The 17,919-nt window shown below is 35.2% G+C and overlaps 1 protein-coding gene across 1 annotated transcript; it reads left to right on the forward strand.

Annotated features, from left to right (window-relative positions):
• The first annotated feature begins 2,469 nt into the window (after positions 1-2,469).
• On the forward strand, positions 2,470-5,124 carry LOC120210635 (protein phosphatase 2C 51-like). The gene is made up of 3 exons (XM_039209336.1): positions 2,470-3,210; positions 4,443-4,548; positions 4,780-5,124. The coding sequence occupies exons 1-3, from the start codon at positions 2,470-2,472 to the stop codon at positions 5,076-5,078; spliced, it is 1,146 nt and encodes a 381-aa protein (XP_039065267.1). The 3' UTR covers positions 5,079-5,124.
• Positions 5,125-17,919: the final 12,795 nt, after the last annotated feature.

Consider the following 17,919-nt stretch of genomic DNA (forward strand, 5'->3'; position numbering starts at 1 on the left):
AGAGCCCATCTTGTAATTTTAATAGCGAGAAACTTAATAAAGCAATACTCTATAATTGGATACCATTTTGGCACTTTACCATTTATTACTATATCTCCATTTCATTAAAACATTAATGTATTATATAAAAATAATAATTAAACCATTTATTATTATACTATTGTTATATTAAATAATAATTTTTCTAATTTTACTGATATCACCTTTCTTATTTTGGGTACAAAAAGTTTGTTACTTTGTTCATAATATTTTTATTATAAAATATTATATATTTATATAATATTTTCAGTTGTATGCAGGCTCGTCCATTAGCAAATATAGCTTATGATATATTATGTGGCCTCAAAATTTGGGTACTACATTTTGAAAATTTTGTTAACTAAAAAAATTATTTTCCCTTATACGCAGCATTAAAAAATTCAGTAAATTTATATGTTTGAATTTCTTTATTTACAAGAAACAATCGTAATATGATAAATTTTAAAATTTTATAATGTCTTATTATAAAAATATGTCACATGCCTCGTTTTAAAAAGTAACACATGATTTCCACATCTTTTGAGACAGATCTAGTTTTGTATGTCATGAACCCTTAATAATGTAACTTTTTGGGTTACAGTATAAATGTTATTATTAATTTATCCATTATAGAGATAGATGGGGACAAATATATATACACTTTGATAAGATCTTCGGTTACAACTAACTTTTCGTATTTTAACGAGTTATATTTTAGAAGTATATTACACTCTATGAACACGTTAAATCATACTTTGTAGTTTACCTTAAAATTTATGCAAGTGTGCAATATAAACAAATATAACTTATCAGTTTTGTCTCGATTAATTTGGACCGGTTTGGATCGTATATATAGTTTTGGTGGGTTGAGTCTCTCAACGGAGATTTTTTTTGCAAACACAACAAAGACTTGAACTCAAGACTTACTTAAAAAATATCAAAATATTTATCGCTTAAACCAACATATTAATAAATAACTTGTCATTTTAATAAATAAAGTAAAATATAAAGAGATGGAGTGTTATTGAAGAATCGTGATAATATTAATTAGATGTATAATTACATTAGATAATGTGTTGATATAAGTAATTGTTGACCAAACCGCCCTATTTTCCAAACTTCAACCGTTGGTAGTAAATTAATAAATTTGATAACTAAATTTTATTTTTTCTTATTTCACTTACTGTGTTTTTATATATTTTTTTAATTTCTTACTAAACTTAATACATTAGATTTTTTGTCACCAGTCCTTTCTTCACTAACGATGTTATAAATAGGCTTTTATATAGATACAAAACGACGCCGTTTTGGAAAAAATTTCGTTCTTTTAAAACATCGTTTTAACGCCGATAACTATTTAACATCAGAGTGGCAAAAAAATCCAATGTATTAAGTTCAGTGAGAAATTAAAAACTTTTAAAGTCCGGGAAGCAAAATAAGAGAGACACTAAAGTTTAGTGATGAAATATATAATTTACCCTAAATGAATATATATTTGTGGGAGGCTTAGTCCGCTTTTAGGTGCCTAAATTATACCATAAATTTATTTTTAATGACTAAAGAATTTTTTGTTAAAAATAAGTGTTTAATATTTTTTCTGTTATATTTTTAAGTGCATATTATTTTTTAAAAAAATTAACTGTTACGTTTATAATTTTTTAAATAAAATATTATTTTAAAATATTTAAAAAAATATATAAATATAACACATATCAAATAATAATATAACTTAAAAAAGAAAAGCAAACACATTTTATATATCAGAATTCAATTTAAAGTATAATTTATACTCGTAAATTGTTATTCAGCCTTTGCGAGAAGAAGCTCCAGATTTGGACACGACTCGAAATAGGAAAGTTGGACAAAAGATCATGGACCGGTGTACGAGGTCCAAATATCACGCTTCACCTACGGCATCCAAACACGTGTCCTATCTCAACATTCCTTGTCGGGCGCAACACACATTTTTTTAACAACTCACGTCCGTCTAAAAAGCACGATAGAGATTCATTAGTAGGAATGATAAGCAGATATAATTTAAGTAAAATTTTTAATTTGAATACTTATATATAAATAAAATATATGTTAGGAAATTTTATTAAATTTAATGTCTGATATGCATCAATTCGAATTAATTGAGATAAAAATACAACTAAAATAAAATCAAAGCACCATACCGCCACGTAATACGATTTCTAGAGGATCACCGGTGGGCCCCACAACCGGTCCCGGAACCACTAACGGCCGGACCCAAAATCCACGTGTATCGAACAGAAATCGTAACCGTCCACGTCCATCCTTTGAAAATCCGAGTCCGTGGCACATAAATCCCCATGTGGCTACCATCCCTCCCGTCGGACGAAATCCAACGGCTCACTGTGGTACCTTAAAAAAAAAAAAAGCCCTTTAATTTGTATTCTCCAGTTGTTGTTTTATATCCCTCTCGATTTCATGCAAAAAGAAAATAAAAAATCTCCAATGAAGGAGAAAATACCGAAGCTTCACTGTACGTCGACCGAATATCCCCGGAAAATGGCGTCAGATCGCGGGGAACTCAGCCGGCTTACAGTCATCAGAACCAAGAATGCTCGCCGGAGAAGGTTGAAGTATACATGTGAGACGATGAAGAATATAATCATCACGGAGAACAAAAACAACGGCGATAAAGACGATGATGATCATCTTCATGGATCAAAACCAAGCAACGGTTTAATAGAAATATCGCTTTCATTGTCTTCTTCTCCGTCCAAGGTTGAAGCTTTAGCGTGCAGGCCGTCTCATGGGTCACTGTCGGTCATTGGTCGGAGATGCGAAATGGAAGATGCGGTGAAAGTGGAGTTAGGATTCATGGACAAAGGAGGGGAAAAGCTCGATTTTTATGGAGTTTACGACGGGCACGGGGGGTTCAGGGTGGCGGAGGAGTGTAAAGAAAGGCTGCATAAACTCTTGGCGGAGGAAATGGTGGAGGATAACGAGAAAGGGAGTGGGATTGATTGGGGAACAACGATGGAGAGATGCTTTGAGAAGATGGATGAAGAGGTGAATAAAGGGAGGCAGGCGGAGGAGATGGTGGGGTCAACGGCGGTTGTGGCGGTGGTTGGTGACGGGAGGTTGGTAGTGGCGAATTGCGGCGATTCCAGAGCTGTTTTGTCCAGGGGCGGCGTTGCTACGGCCTTGTCTTTTGATCACAAGGTAACAAATATACTAATTTAAGACTTTCAATTTCTCTTTGGCATTTTTATTTACAGTTATCTCTTTCTGCGCTTTGCTTATGCTTAATGATTATATTTATATACTATATGATGTTACTCTTCCCAAACTAGTATTAACATGAGAAATTCTATTGTGCGACAATCTTACTATATTATTAAAAAAAATACTATTGATTTTATTATTTTTTTAATACAATTGATAAAAATTTACCTAAAATATTATTATTTAAGATAAATAACTTATATTCAATTTTATATCACTTTAAATAAACCGATGTAGTATAATTCATCTAGTCGTTTAGTCTAATTTGGTGCAACATATTTGAAGTACGAATCAAGTTACTTTAGTGATTAAATGAATTATGTATTTTTAGAAGTTCTAGATTTTAACATAAAAGTTTGTAAGGTATTTGATCGTTCAATATCTAATAATTTATAATTTTTAGAACATATACTACTACTTGTAAACACTCTAAATTAATAATAATAAAAAATGGTCAGTTCATGTATCAAAAAAAAAATAAAAATATATATATATATATATATATATATATATATATATATAGATATATATAATCTTAGTTTAACTTTTAACATTCTAATTCAATTATGAAATAATATTATGTTTGATTTTAAATATGAATAAATTAGGATAAAGTACATAAATGATCCCTCGACTATATGATGTATTTTATTGAGTCTTTCGATTACTAAAATTAAATTGTTTCTAACTATAGAATGTGTTTTGACTCTCGACTATTAAAAGTTATAAAATAGTCACCTGATTCATTATGTTCTAAACTTGTCATTTTTCATTAAAAATAACGATAGTCTGAGTTGAATATTAATTTATTATTTGACATATGGTAGTCGTTTGAGATTTTGATATCAAATTTTATCATATCTCAAATAACAGATTAACATCTAGTTCATATTATCATCAATTTTTTAATGGAAAAAGACGAATTTGAAACATAAAGAATAGTCGGGTGATCATTTTGTAACTTTTAATAGTCAGGAGATTAAACAAAGTAACATCATATAATCGGGAGATCATTTTGTAACTTTTAATAGTCGAGGGACTTAACAAAACAACAACATATAATTAGAGGATCATTTGTATACTTAGCCTAATTGGCACACATGCTAATTAGTTCCACTTTGATACATTGAGATTTCTTCTTCTCCCTTTCTTTTCCTTCTTGTGCAAAGCCTGACAGAGCTGATGAGTTGGAGAGAGTTGAATCTGCTGGTGGAAGAGTTATAAATTGGAATGGATATCGAGTACTTGGGGTACTCGCAACTTCAAGATCCATAGGTAATTAATTCTCCTTTAGAATTTAAATTGGGGTTTCAGTCGCGTTGCATTTATCGTTATTTTGGATATAAAATACGCTACTACGGATATCTCAATCTTACAATAATGGTTTCGAACGACACCGCTATCGTTATAGTATTGTAGTATATATCACTGTTTAAATCCTTGTTCACGTACACATAAATAAATATAAAATTATTCCAATGGAGACTGAATTTTGAATGCAAGCAGGTGATCAGTACCTTAAACCGTTCGTGATATGCAGGCCGGAAGTAACCGTGCATGAGCTAACGAATCGTGACGAGTTCCTCATACTCGCTACCGACGGACTATGGGATGTCGTATCGAATGAGGTTGCCTGTCGAGTAATGAGGCACTGTCTCAACGGTCAAATAAGGAACAAATCATCGGCCAACGTCGCGGATCGAAATTGTGCCGCTGAAGCAACCGCGGTGTTGGTCGAGCTTGCAATATCTCGGGGTAGCAGGGACAACATTAGTGTGGTCGTGGTCCAGTTGAGAAAAACATAGCACACTGCCTCTTGTTTCTTATTCGTCCTGTTATCATAGATCGACTTTTCGGGTAATTTTAAGGAGTCGCAAGGACATGTGATTGACGATTTTATCTTTGAGAACTTAAATTTTATTTTCAATCTGCAATTACTGACCAAAAGATTTCATTTTTCGTGGTTTTTGTTTTTAACACGAAGGCCAATATTTGTAAATATTTCTACTGTCATAGATAAGCAAATATCTACTGTAAGGAGAAGAACTAAAATCAAATGAATTGTAATTTCATTTTATTATTAGAAGTTTTTTATTAAAAATAAAATTTAAAAAAAGAATTATATTTTTGGGTCAATATAACCGCTTAACTATTTTTTTAATTTTTTTTTGAATTAAAAAGAGAGCATTTAAACTACTGCATGAGACGATGGCAATGGGGGCTTCAGGGAAAACTCGAAGTATGTAGTTCGTGGCAGGTGGCATCTTGGCTATACAGTCAGCAACCATGTTGCCTTGACGGGGGTCCAGGTAAGCTCGGTCATCCAGTAACGGTTTCAAAGCGGAGAGATGGCTCAGACGATCGGGAGGTAGGCATTTGCAGCAGCAGGGTCATTAAGGAGGTGGATTGCTTGCAGATTGTCCGATTGAATCTGTAGAAATTCAAAGATGTGGTCCCGGACTACTTGCAGTCCATAATAGATTGCCCAAAGCTCAGCATGAGTGGGCGAGACTATGCCAATTAGTTTGCTGAGATGGGTGAGGCAGTTACCTTCCCTATTGCGGATTACTCCTCCTGCACAACTAAGACCAGCGTTTGTATCTACTGTGGCATCCGTATTCAAGCGCACCCACGCTGCAGGAGGCGGAGTCCACGTGATGGCAGTGCAACGTCGGGCTGAGGTAGCATCCGAGTATGGATTGGTGGCAGTAAGCGAGGCTCTGGCAGAGGACATCCTCCATCAGGAAACAATGGTTTGAAAAAAAAAAAGAGTTCATGCGTTTTCATATGTACCACAAGAGGAAGGGAAAACGAGAGCCCCACGAGAGTGTCATTTTTGGGGCCATCTCTTTGCATCCTATGTTTAATTGGATCCAGCCATGGAGATTCCAAGATAAGAAAGAATGAACCTGTGAGGGTAATAGCATTTGCCTCCAGAAGGTCAAAACTATTTGGCAGTCCTGAAGGACATGGATGGTTGACTCTAGATGGGCGTTGCCGAGAGGGCACAGCGAATTTGAAACCAATCCACGATGAACACGCTCAAGGATTGTCATGAGACAGTTCGGAAGGGTAATCCATAGGAAGACACGGATCCGTTGAGGAATTCGAAGACTCCAAATTCTCTTCCATATAAAGGATCAATATTCTCCCAGGCGTCGCCTGCCAAAAGGTTATAGGCAGTGCTGATCCTAAATTTGTAGATAACGTCCCATTTTCACACAACAGTCCTCATCGCCATCGTTAAACGTGGGAACAATGCCGAGGATATGCGGGACGATATTAGCTGGGAATAGGGTGCCGAGAGCCTCAATATCCCAGTTGTCATTAATATGAAGTAAACTGTCGAAACCAATATTGGGATTTTCAGCCTGGAGATGAAACGTGCAATCACGCAAAGGGCCAAGAGCAGAGAGCCATTCATCTTCTAACATATGCAGATGTCGACTATTGCCCGGGAGCCAGATCAATTGTTTGCGAAATTATTCCCAATAATGAGCCAATGCTCTCTGTCGTAACCGGTTTTCGTCCGGGCACGAAATATTTATTTGGCGGGAAAATTAATGTTAATAAATAATTTTGAAAATAATTTGGGAGTCGCCATCGGCCTTTTGGATCAGGTAGGTCGAATACCTAAAAATTATTTTTTTTTTTTAAAAAGAGTTTTAATAAAACATCAATTTAAAAAAATAAACTGATCTGCGTTTATAACCAAAAATTCGTTCTTTTTAGTAATAAAAAGGGATTCGTGGTCGGTTACGTTTAGGGAAGGATTAGCACCCCTACAACGCCCAAAATTGGTACTTTTTAATTATCAATTGTCTCTATTATTAAAATTTTAAAAAATTCAAAAATATATTTAATTTATTCTTTCAAAATTATAAAAAATATTATTTATTTAAAAATATCCGAAAAGAACTTCTAGGTGCCTTAAGACAGTTCTTTTCTTTGATATTGATAAGTATGAATTTAAATAATATTGTTTAATTTTTAATTTTAAAATATCAGAATAGAACATCCAGTTTTAAGACTGTCCTTTTCTCGATATGGAAAATAAATAAACATTGTTAATAAATATGTATATATTTATAAATAGTAAAACAATAATTAAAGTAATGATTGAAAATATATTAAAATAATAAAAATTAAGTTAAAACATAACTAAACAATGATTAAAAATAAATAAAATAATAAATGTAAAATTATGAACATACCTGAATCATCATAAATAAAATTACTAATAGTGTAATTAATCCTTAATTAATTAATCAGTGATTAAAATAAAATTTATCACAGTTTAAAGGCTCTATCTCGAATAAATAAAACTTTAAGTGCTAAAATGTAATTTAGCCTTATTTAATTAATCGGATTAAAATAACGTTAATAAAATTATAAGGTACTAAATCAGTTATTTACCCTAAATATATATAATAAACTGATAATGACTAAAATGTAATAAAATAAAATTGAATGATATGATTAAAAGAATTAAAACTTGCTTTTAATGACTAATTTGTAATGTTACAAACTAGGAGTGACTGCGGAAAGGGTTTACCCATGATGGAAATTACACAGATACCTCCTCCTTAAACGACGTCGCACGGATGAGGGTTTATAACCCTGAATGCCTGGCCCGAAGGGCCAAGCTTCTCATTTGCCTCATTTCTTTTTCTCAAGACGAGAGAACCAGAGTTCTCTCTGGTTTCTCTCTAGTTTCCCTCGCGGAGGGAAACCGGCGGCCATGGGCCACCGTATTCCGCCGCCGGCCACCGCCGCCGGCCACCGTAACGGTGGTCGGAATTCACAAAAATACCCCCAAAACGTAGATCTAAATGCCCTAAGACCGATTCGGTCTTTGTTTTCCATAAAAGACTCCTAATCGGAGTAAATCTACGAAAATACCTTCGGTATTTTCTGTTCTCCGGCGATGTTGTGCTTCCGACGGTGGTCAAGGCTCCAAGGGTAAGTTTCTTTTCTTCTTTCTTTGTTTTCTATTTTTTTTTGGTTGTTGGGTTGCTGTTCGTTTGTGTTCTTTTCCTCTCTGTTTTTTTTTCGTTCTGTTTTTTCGTCTCTGCGTCTGTGGCTGTCTCCTCTTCCTTCTTTCGCAGGTATGGTGGCTTTTATAGCCACCACAAGGTTCTGTTTGGACCGGTCCCGAGAGGGATGTCTAGGTGAGTCACCATAGCTATGCTGGTGACTCACCATGGAGCTCGATTTGGGCTGCCATCTGGTGTTCTGGAATCTACGGCGGCGAGGTGGCGTGGCAAAAGCAGCGTCGGCAGCGACTGGATGGACCATCTGGCAGTGGAGGCGTCGGCAGCAGCGTCTGGAAGCTGGAGAGGCAGCTTGAGCCCTCTGGAAGCGGCGGCTGGAGCTAGGGTTTGAAAACCCTAGCTGAAATCTTACATATTGTTTAGGGTTTCTGGTTGGCTGGACCGGTTCTGGTTGGCTTGTAACTGGGCGGTCCAGTTGTAATTATTTATTAAATAATATAATATAATAATAATAATATATAATTAATAATAATAATAATAATAATTATAATTATAATAAATAATATACTAATAATAATAATAATAATTTCAATAATAATAAATTTAAATGAAAAAATGATGTCTACAGCTGCCCCCTTTGCTCATCCTTGTGTTAACAAGAATAGAGCAAAGACGAAAAAGACAATAATTTTTCATTTGGCTTCTTTCGAGCAGGATGGAAATGTTTGAAAACATCATGCACTGAAGGACTTACAGATGACCCGAAGGTTTTGAAAACATTAAAAAGCTCCTGAAGGCTTTTTGGAAACATCATGCACTGAAGGACTTACAGATGACCCGAAGGATTTGAAAACATCAAAAAGCTCTCGAAGGTTTTTTGGAAACATCATGCACTGAAGGACTTACAGATGACCCGAAGGATTTGAAAACATTAAAAAGCTCCCGAAGGCTTTTTGGAAACATCATGCACTGAAGGACTTACAGATGACCCGAAGGATTTGAAAACATCAAAAAGCTCCCGAAGGATTTTTGGAAACATCATGCACTGAAGGACTTACAGATGACCTGAAGGATTTGAAAACATCAAAAAGCTCTCGAAGGCTTTTTGGAAACATCATGCACTGAAGGACTTACAGATGACCTGAAGGTTTTGAAAACATTAAAAAGCTCCTGAAGGCTTTTTGGAAACATCATGCACTGAAGGACTTACAGATGACCCGAAGGATTTGAAAACATCAAAAAGCTCTCGAAGGCTTTTTGGAAACATCATGCACTGAAGGACTTACAGATGACCCGAAGGTTTTGAAAACATTAAAAAGCTCCGAAGGCTTTTTGGGAACATCATGCACTGAAGGACTTACAGATGACCCGAAGGTTTTGAAAACATTAAAAAGCTCCCGAAGGATTTTTGGAAACATCATGCACTGAAGGACTTACAGATGACCTGAAGGATTTGAAAACATCAAAAAGCTCTCGAAGGCTTTTTGGAAACATCATGCACTGAAGGACTTACAGATGACCCGAAGGTTTTGAAAACATTAAAAAGCTCTCGAAGGCTTTTTGGAAACATCATGCACTGAAGGACTTACAGATGACCCGAAGGTTTTGAAAACATTAAAAAGCTCCCGAAGGCTTTTTGGGAACATCATGCACTGAAGGACTTACAGATGACCCGAAGGTTTTGAAAACATTAAAAAGCTCCCGAAGGCTTTTTGGAAACATCATGCACTGAAGGACTTACAGATGACCCGAAGGTTTTGAAAACATTAAAAAGCTCTCGAAGGCTTTTTGGAAACATCATGCACTGAAGGACTTACAGATGACCCGAAGGTTTTGAAAACATTAAAAAGCTCCCGAAGGCTTTTTTGGAAACATCATGCACTGAAGGACTTACAGATGTGAGAAATAGTTTACTAAGTAAGAAACTATGGAAATTGTTTTCTTACTATTCAACAATTTCATTTTCAGAAAGATTGAATGAGAAACTATGGAAATCGTTTTCTCATTATTTTCAAAATACATGTTGATTGGGTAACATGCCCCAATCTCAAGATAATACTCTTGTGGATTGCGTCCATCTTCTTCAGATGTTTGCGTGATTCCTGTATTTTTGGTTTTGGATACCTTCTTCTTGTCAGGTATTTTTTCCTTTCTTCGTTCTTCCGAAGATCTGTAAAACTCTGGATATCAATGTAGCAACTTATGCTATCAAGCTTGCATTTCTGCAGAACATCTGATCAACTTGTATTTACTGTCTTCTTGATTCATGAAGGTCTTAGAAGAAATGTTTCATTTGTGGAACTCTTGCTGTAGTCAGAACTATGACCTTGATGTCCCATTTTGTCTTGGATAAAACCAATTTTCTTTGCTTGGACTTGTGTAGAAATTCCATAAAGCTTTCATTTTTGAAAAGAGAATCTATCATCTTTAAAAAGAAAATTTGTCATCTCTGAAGTGAGAATCTATTATCTTTAAAAAGTGCAGATGTAGATATGCCTGACTCAACAGGGATTAATCAGGAGAATAGAGTCTGTTCTGATTTGACTCTTGAAACATATCACAAAGAGGATTTATTCCAATTCCTTTCATGTCTCCACATCTAATTGGATCTCGAACAAAACAACTCAAACCATATCATGTAAAGATGTTTAACAACAACCTACTATTTGATCTTAGTTGGCTCAACTAGTTTCTTGTTGTCAAAATTTTCAGCTTTCCTTGGAAAGGAATCTTCATTATATCTCACTTTTAATCTTGGGGTTGAAGAAGACAAACTTCATCTTGGATCAATAAATGGAAACCATATGATTCCAATATTGGTTCAGCACCATAATCACTGGTTCGTAAAACATTTGATAATACATTCATCTTTTCTTGTGGTTTCTGCTCAGATTTCTCAATCATGTAAGCTCTTTGCCTAATGTTCAAAGCTTTTGAATAACGTCACAAGACCACTTGAGAACAAAACTCAGTGGGGATTCAAGTGTAATGTTGGTACGACCAAAAAGTTGGTCAAATTCACAAAATATGCTGGTGTCGAATTGAATAGGAGACATTAACTGATCTTGATATCATCTCAGGCAAAGACAAATGTAATACTGATCACATTTTCTTCTATAATGACCTTTGTAGGAAGTAGAAACACATCAACTGTAAGATCAATGTACAGAAAGCTATCCGTGGAATTTTTGCAGCTGGGGATGAAATACAAATGATAAAACCAAAATAGATGAAAACTCAGTTCATCTTGGCTAGCAATGATGATCCCAAATAACAACGGGAATAACAGTAATATAAGTGAGAGTCGAGTCTCCCTTTTCAATGTCATCAAGGACGCAAAAACTGATGTGAAAAATAGCTTCATAATCTCAATAATATGGTTGAAACTATTTGCTAGGAATCTCAAAGAAATATTTTCAGTTATTACCGACACACAGAAGGCCAAATTCAATGCTGAGATCTTAAGGAACTGAACCCTGGATCGAGTAGTCTGCCTGAGGATCATCTTTATTTATGCAACCGTAATGTAGTTTATCAAAGAACACACTGTCATACGGTTAAGAATATTAGGTTTTTGAAAACATACTTGCTGAGTAACATTTGTTCAACAACATGATCATAATGTAACTGTCTGATGAACGAAGCAATTATGTATAGTCAGTTCGACTGTCACTGTTGCACCATTTTCATTCTTCATATCTTTCTGTCTCATAGGAAATATTTTTTCAAGTCAATGATCTTGACAGATGATGATGTGGGCCTTCAGCATGCCCCAACAATTGCTGATACGATCGTTCAAAAATGCATCAACAGTCCTAATTCTGATTGAAATGGGTTTTCAGCATGCCCCAATATTTGCTTCTTGTTAATCTGAGTCTTCAAAATACCCCACATGGATCTGTCTGAAGGAACCTTTAAAATGCCCCAACATTTGCAGATACAGATGCCAAAAGTATGTTCAACATTACTTCTTGTTGAGATGAGCCTCCAAGAATGCCCAAATATTCATATTGTTGTGAGCCTTCAAAATGCCCCAATATTCTATTTCTGGTGGAAATGAGTCCTCAATGTTCTACATGAAACATTTCTATCTGAAATGGGCTTTCGAGATGCCCCAATATTCTGCTTCTGATTTACTCTTAATGTTTGTTTGACTGGAATATCATGATCCTCATGAGGTCTAATTTGACAATACACTGTTGTAGGTACTTGTGGATTATTCGTGCCCTAAATCTGTTTATCCTGAATACTCCCATTCTGGTATCACTAAACAATAATTTGTCAAGTAACTGGAGAAATTCTCTTGATATTGTCACAAACTTAAGAAGTACTCAATCATTCTGACAGAAACGTCTGAGATATATATCTTCTGAATGAGGTGACCATTTTCTGTATCTGGAGGGATTTAGTCGGATATAGTAGTAAAAATAGCTTGGTAATCCGTTCCAGGCTGACATAGTGGTTTATCATCTTTCAGTGAAGGCCATCTTTGAAATATACTTTTCTGTGGGAGAGAAACCAATTTATGCAAACAGTAATCTGATGCAATGGCAAGACTATATATACAATGGTACAAGCTCATCAAAAATCCACACCCATGCAACATGTTGATCCTGATAACAACTCATCTGATTATGAAGCGATCTTTCAGGATGATTTCACAGATATTAATAGTTCTTATGGTAGAAGATAGGAAGCCATTATGCAATGATCCCAATTACAAGCAAAGGCGAAATTTGGGCTATGATTTGTGGAAAAGGAAGAAGCAGAGGAAGCTTGAAAAGAAGCTTCTTAATGAAGATGATCATGCAGTTCATCTTTCAATTCCAATGATCGGTTCTGGGTTCCTACCGAATCAGATCAGATAACTCAAAGAACACTTTCAGAAGATGCTATTGGGTCTCCTTATTTCTACTATGAGCAAATTCATCTTTTAAATCCAATGATTGGTTTTTTGGGTTCATACCAAACCAGATCAGATAACTCAAAGAACACTTCCAGAAGATGCTATTGAGTCTTCTTATTTCTACTATGAGCAAATTCATCTTTAAAATCCAATGATTGGTTTTTTGGGTTCATACCAAACCAGATCAGATAACTCAAAGAACACTTCCAGAAGATGCTATTAAGTCTTCTTATTTCTACTATGAGCACATGGAACTTGCTCCAGTTAATGTTTGGACTGGAATATCACAGTATTTATTCGATGTAGAGCCAGAATTTGTAGATTCGAAGCATTTTCATGCTACTACACTGAAAAGGGCTATATTCATAATTCTGCCAATTGAGAACAGATTTTCTCTTATTCTGCTTCCTCCATGTGCTGATGCTTTTCCATTGACAAAGAAATGATGGCCTTCATGTGATCCAAGAACAAAGTTGAACTGCTTACAAACATGTACAAGAAGTTCCAGATTGACAGAAAGGATCTGTAAGGCTCTTGAAGCTTTATGATGATGAGCTACCTTCGAGTGTCCAGAAGTATGTTCTTGATGAGTGCCGAAAATGGAATCTGGTATGGGTTGGAAGAAATAAAGTTGCTCCACTTGAACCTGATGAGGTGGAAATGCTTCTAGGTTTCCTTTGAAAACAGATGTGCAAGAACTGAATGATGATCGGTTGGAGCAATTGATGAGTAGATTTGTCGATTCGACCTTGTTGTCGGTGACATCCAGTGTAACAACCTTACTGGAAGAAATAAACATCATCAGGATGAAATAGAAGATTTTTGCTGGTGCATTTTTTTTTTTGCAATGACTGCCACAGTGACTGTCTCTTGGCTACTCCAAAATACACATTGTCATATCCCACTCTTCCCTAACCATGGAAAGGTTTAGTTGATGGTAAAACTGGTTATCTCAACTTTTGGAATCCTGTACGGCATACAAATGTAGAATTTGTTCCAATGTCTTATTCTGTGCCATAAGTCCTCAAATTCAAATTCAGCAATCTTCTGAAGGACATAATGGGTATCATCTTGACAAAGAAAGTGATTGGCATAGAAGAAGTATCAATGATAAATCAAGACTTGAGCCAACACCAGAGTGCAGGTAGTGACTTGTTCATGGCTTTATGATGTAATCTTCTAGAGAACATGATTTGATGGTTGGGGAAAATAATCTGTCTGGTGATGCTTATTGCCCTCAGCATGAGATAAACGATAATCTTTCTTGATGAGCTGCTAATAATGTCATAGGGGAGTGTCACAAGTTCAATTCTCCAGACTTTCTGGCTTCTTGGACCACTTGCCTTCAAAAATGTGAAGCGCTTCATTCTTCTGGCTTCGTTCATTCTTTTTCTACAACAGAAGTAGAATAAGCAACAATTGCTTTAAGGATCTTCCTCATTTGAGACTGTACTGTTTGAAAATGTTTTTTCTCCTTTCTTTATTGAAGAATGAAAGAATTTTGCAAAGTATTACCCCTTTCAGGTTCACAATATAATCGAATCATAAACAATGAGTTTAATGAATATCAAATAAATCAACTACACTTTTAAATCATTCAAAAATCATAGTCCTATGGCAAGTGTCAAAATTATTGAATGATTTGAGGTGTAGGTTGATTTTGGTAAAGTAGGTTCTTTCAAGTTGGTTCAGTATGTCGCTTCGGCTTACACTAACTTGAAAAAATGGTTGTTATGCTCATCTTGTAGAGATGCTTCTCGTTTCCAGAATCTCAGGAACGTTTTTGAGATGTGTGGTGCTTTATTAAGAGCTTAAGATCGTCTCTTATGTCGTTGTTGCACCATTCAATATTCGAGTCACCTTTTCAGGTTTTCAACTCGAATCCTCCTTTGGTTCTAAGATGTTATTTAAAAATTTATATCTTGAACCCTCCTTTTATCATTTTTCATATCATGCATTAAAGATTTTAAAAACCAATTTTTGCAAATAAAAATCAATCCTGAGAGGCGGAATGAATTCTGAAGATATTCTCTTTTACTTAGAAATCCATGTATGATTAAAATGGACTTTTCAGGTACGTAACGTAGGCCATGGCTTATGGTTACGAAAGAAATGGATAAAAAGGCCCAAATAAGTGTTTAAGGGTAATCAAACCAAGGATCAATTCATTCTGATGCCATCAATCTTGCTTTGCTTGACTCGGATATGCTTCGTTGGGGATTTTTCCATCATTTGGATCCCTCTAGACTGCCAAATTTTGGATTCGTTTCCAATTTCTCATATCTTCAGCATTTCTTGCTCTTCTTGTTTGTACTTGATCAACTTTGTAACTTGAGGCTCAATAAGTCACCCATCTTGATTCAATTTTCCTTCTTCTTTTTCCTTTTTGTTTTTTTTTTCTTTCTATTTTTTTCTTTGCTGGATGAGTATAATACTTCAACTGCTTTGAGCACCTCATTTTCCTTTTGCATTTTGGAGATTTTCCATTATTCTTGATTGGATTGATCTTCAAGCACTCTGTATTTGACATACTTTGTAATTCAAAACTTTCTTGACTTCATGGAAACTTGTCTTCGTAATAAAACTGTATTGACAATCTTCATTCTTGTGAGCAAATATCTTTCACCTTGCCCCCTAATGTGGAGGGTGATCCTTGGTTAGGGTTGAATTAGAAGAAACATTATTCAGGCTCAAATGGGGACAACAAAGGATATATATATATATATATATTAAAGGATAAATGAAACAATGCCGTTCATCATCTCATACACAGGAACTTTTGTAAAAAGAGGTATCCACAGGGGGATGAATATTCAAGATTAACTTTATTTACATGAAAAAATGTAATTAATGCATATATATTTATTTCAATCATCACTTTCCCCTTCTTCTTTGAATATGCCCTAATCACTCGAAATTATCATCAATGAGTTGGTACCTGATGCCTCATCTCGTCTCTTCTTGCAGTAAAATTCACGAATAGCTGAAGTTTGGTTCTTTTGAGGTCTTTTGGTTTATGATGGTTTTGTGTTTGGAAGGACAAATGTGTGACTTTTAAAGTCATGTATATGGTGGAAGGTAGTATCATCAATCAAACGACTCTACCCGAGAAGGTAAACATCTAGTGTTTGTGTCTCAAAAACAGGTAGAGACATTTCTTCAGAGTCTCAGATAAATGTAGTATCAGGATTTGGTTTTGGTAAAGGTCGAGTAATTGGTGTTGGATGGGATATTGAAGATATAATTTTATCACTTGCCAATAAATCTTAACTCTTGAAAAATTAAAAGAATATTTAATCTACTTGATACTCAATAATTTCAAGATTAAAACTTGATTCCTTGCTCATAACCTTAATAAGCAACACACATTTATTTATTGCACAAAAAGCGGAGAAAGGAACAAAAAACAAGTTCAAACAAGATGCTGAAAATAGAAAAGTACTATAGTGGTAGATAACACTTCCACTTATTTATACATCATCCTTCCTTTAATGTCGGTTGTGTAATAAGATCAGAGTCATTGTCTTTATTTGCCCCCCCATTTCTTGATCATTTTTTGTGTCAAGATTCTTTTGTCAACAAGAATCTCAATTTCTTTTAATAGTGGCCTACAATTGCCTGTAGAATGCCCGGATACCCCCAAGTGAAAATTACAAACTCTATCTTGATCATAGCTATGAGCAGAAGGGTTTGGTGTCACTTTAGTTGGTCTTGGTGTGATGTATTGACCTTTAACCAAATGAGGATACAATTCTGAAATAGAAGTTTGGAACACTTCCAAAGTTTTTCTTGATCGTATGACTTTATTTGGTCGATCTGAACAGTTACTTGCTCTTTTTCTTTTGCAGTTGCGGGGATTCTGGATGCGACATACATTCACATCATCAGCTTTCGCTTTTTGATTCCTCAGGCTCTTGGATGTGACTTTTGAGTTTTCTTCACTGATTACATTCTCAATTAAATCTCCATTTGTCACAAGATTCTCGAATTCCTTTGTCGGATTTGCCTGCATCAACTCGCAGAAAGGAGCGGGAAGGGAATTACGAAACATACGTGATATCTCTTCTTCTAACATGGGAGGTTGAACTTGTGCTGCCACTCCTCTCCATCTTAGGGCATATTCTTGAAATCTTTCATTGGTTTTCTTCTTTACTCTTCGAAGATCCATACGTGTTGGAGCTAAGCCTTTAACATATCGATATTGTCTCAAAAATGCATTAGCTAGATCTACCCATCTCTTGATCTGTTCTTGGGTCAACTGATTGTACCAGACTACTGTTGGGCCAAAAAGACTATCATGGAAAGAGTGAATTAATAGATCATCAGAACTCAAATATCCTTCCATTTTTCTACAAAACATTCTCAAATGGATTAAGGGACAACTGGTGCCATCATATTCTCAAAATCAGGCATTTTGAACTCATGGGGAATAATCAAATCTGGAACCAAGCTAAGCTCTCTTGCTTCTAATTCTTTGTGGGAAGTATCAACACATTTCATTTTTTTGATTGCTTCATCCATCTTTTTGAATCTTTCCTCATATTGCGAATAATGAACAAGGCTATTCTTTGGATTCAATTGGGATGCCCCAGAGGGTTTTATCATTTTCAACTCTTTAATCTGACAGCATGGTGATCTTTATCAATTATATCTTCTTTATCAGATGTCACATACTGGATAATTTGATTTGATCCATCTGGTACTGAATTTGATGTTTCTTTCCTTATATCCGGAGGTAACCCTGTC

This window comes from Hibiscus syriacus, unplaced genomic scaffold (assembly GCF_006381635.1).
Source record: "Hibiscus syriacus cultivar Baekdansim isolate YM2019G1 unplaced genomic scaffold, ASM638163v2 tig00109926_pilon, whole genome shotgun sequence".
Classification (NCBI taxonomy): Eukaryota; Viridiplantae; Streptophyta; class Magnoliopsida; order Malvales; family Malvaceae; genus Hibiscus; species Hibiscus syriacus.